The 548-nt window shown below is 59.5% G+C and overlaps 1 protein-coding gene across 1 annotated transcript in view; it reads left to right on the top strand.

Annotated features, from left to right (window-relative positions):
- Positions 1–272: 272 nt before the first annotated feature.
- KCNK3 (potassium channel, subfamily K, member 3) overlaps positions 273–548 on the top strand; it is a gene marked incomplete at both ends in the record, with an annotated part of 829 nt that continues 553 nt past the window's right edge. Inside the window, 2 exon segments of the mRNA XM_010139399.1 lie at positions 273–346; positions 348–530. Coding sequence (XP_010137701.1) covers positions 273–346; positions 348–530 — 257 coding nt within the window.

Raw genomic sequence — 548 nt, 5'->3', positions numbered from 1 at the left:
AGTCCCTGCCTGTGTGGGGCTTGTGCGAGCGGGAGATTAATTGAAACCCAGATGGACCCCCCCACTCCAGGGCTGGGCATCAATGCTCCAGGGCAGTGGGGCACGGGGACATGGGGACAGGGGGCTGGGGTGACAGAAGAGACCCAGCCACCCTTGTCTCTTGAGTCCCTAAAAATCCCTGTTTTCCCCGATCTCAGCTGGGGAAGCAGTTTGAAGTGCTGCGCCCAACTTGGAGCACCAAGCTGATCCCGCTCTGTGGCTTTGCTCCCCAGGTTATGGCCACGCAGCCCCCAGCACAGACGGGGGGAAGGTCTTTTGCATGGTCTATGCCCTGCTGGGGATCCCCGGTCACCATTGGGTTCTTCTCCTGCATCAGCACCCTCTGCATCGGGGCTGCCGCCTTCTCCTACTATGAGCACTGGAGCTTTTTCCATGCCTACTACTACTGCTTCATCACCCTCACCACTATCGGCTTCGGGGACTATGTGGCCCTGCAGAAGGACGAAGCCCTCCCGAACAAGCCACAGTATGTGGCCTTCAGCCTCCTC

The sequence above is a fragment of the Buceros rhinoceros genome, unplaced genomic scaffold, assembly GCF_000710305.1.
Source record: "Buceros rhinoceros silvestris isolate BGI_N320 unplaced genomic scaffold, ASM71030v1 scaffold21037, whole genome shotgun sequence".
In the NCBI taxonomy this organism is placed as follows: Eukaryota; Metazoa; Chordata; class Aves; order Bucerotiformes; family Bucerotidae; genus Buceros; species Buceros rhinoceros.
Note: the sequence above shows the minus strand (reverse complement) of the source record. Positions and strands in the feature narration are given on the sequence as shown.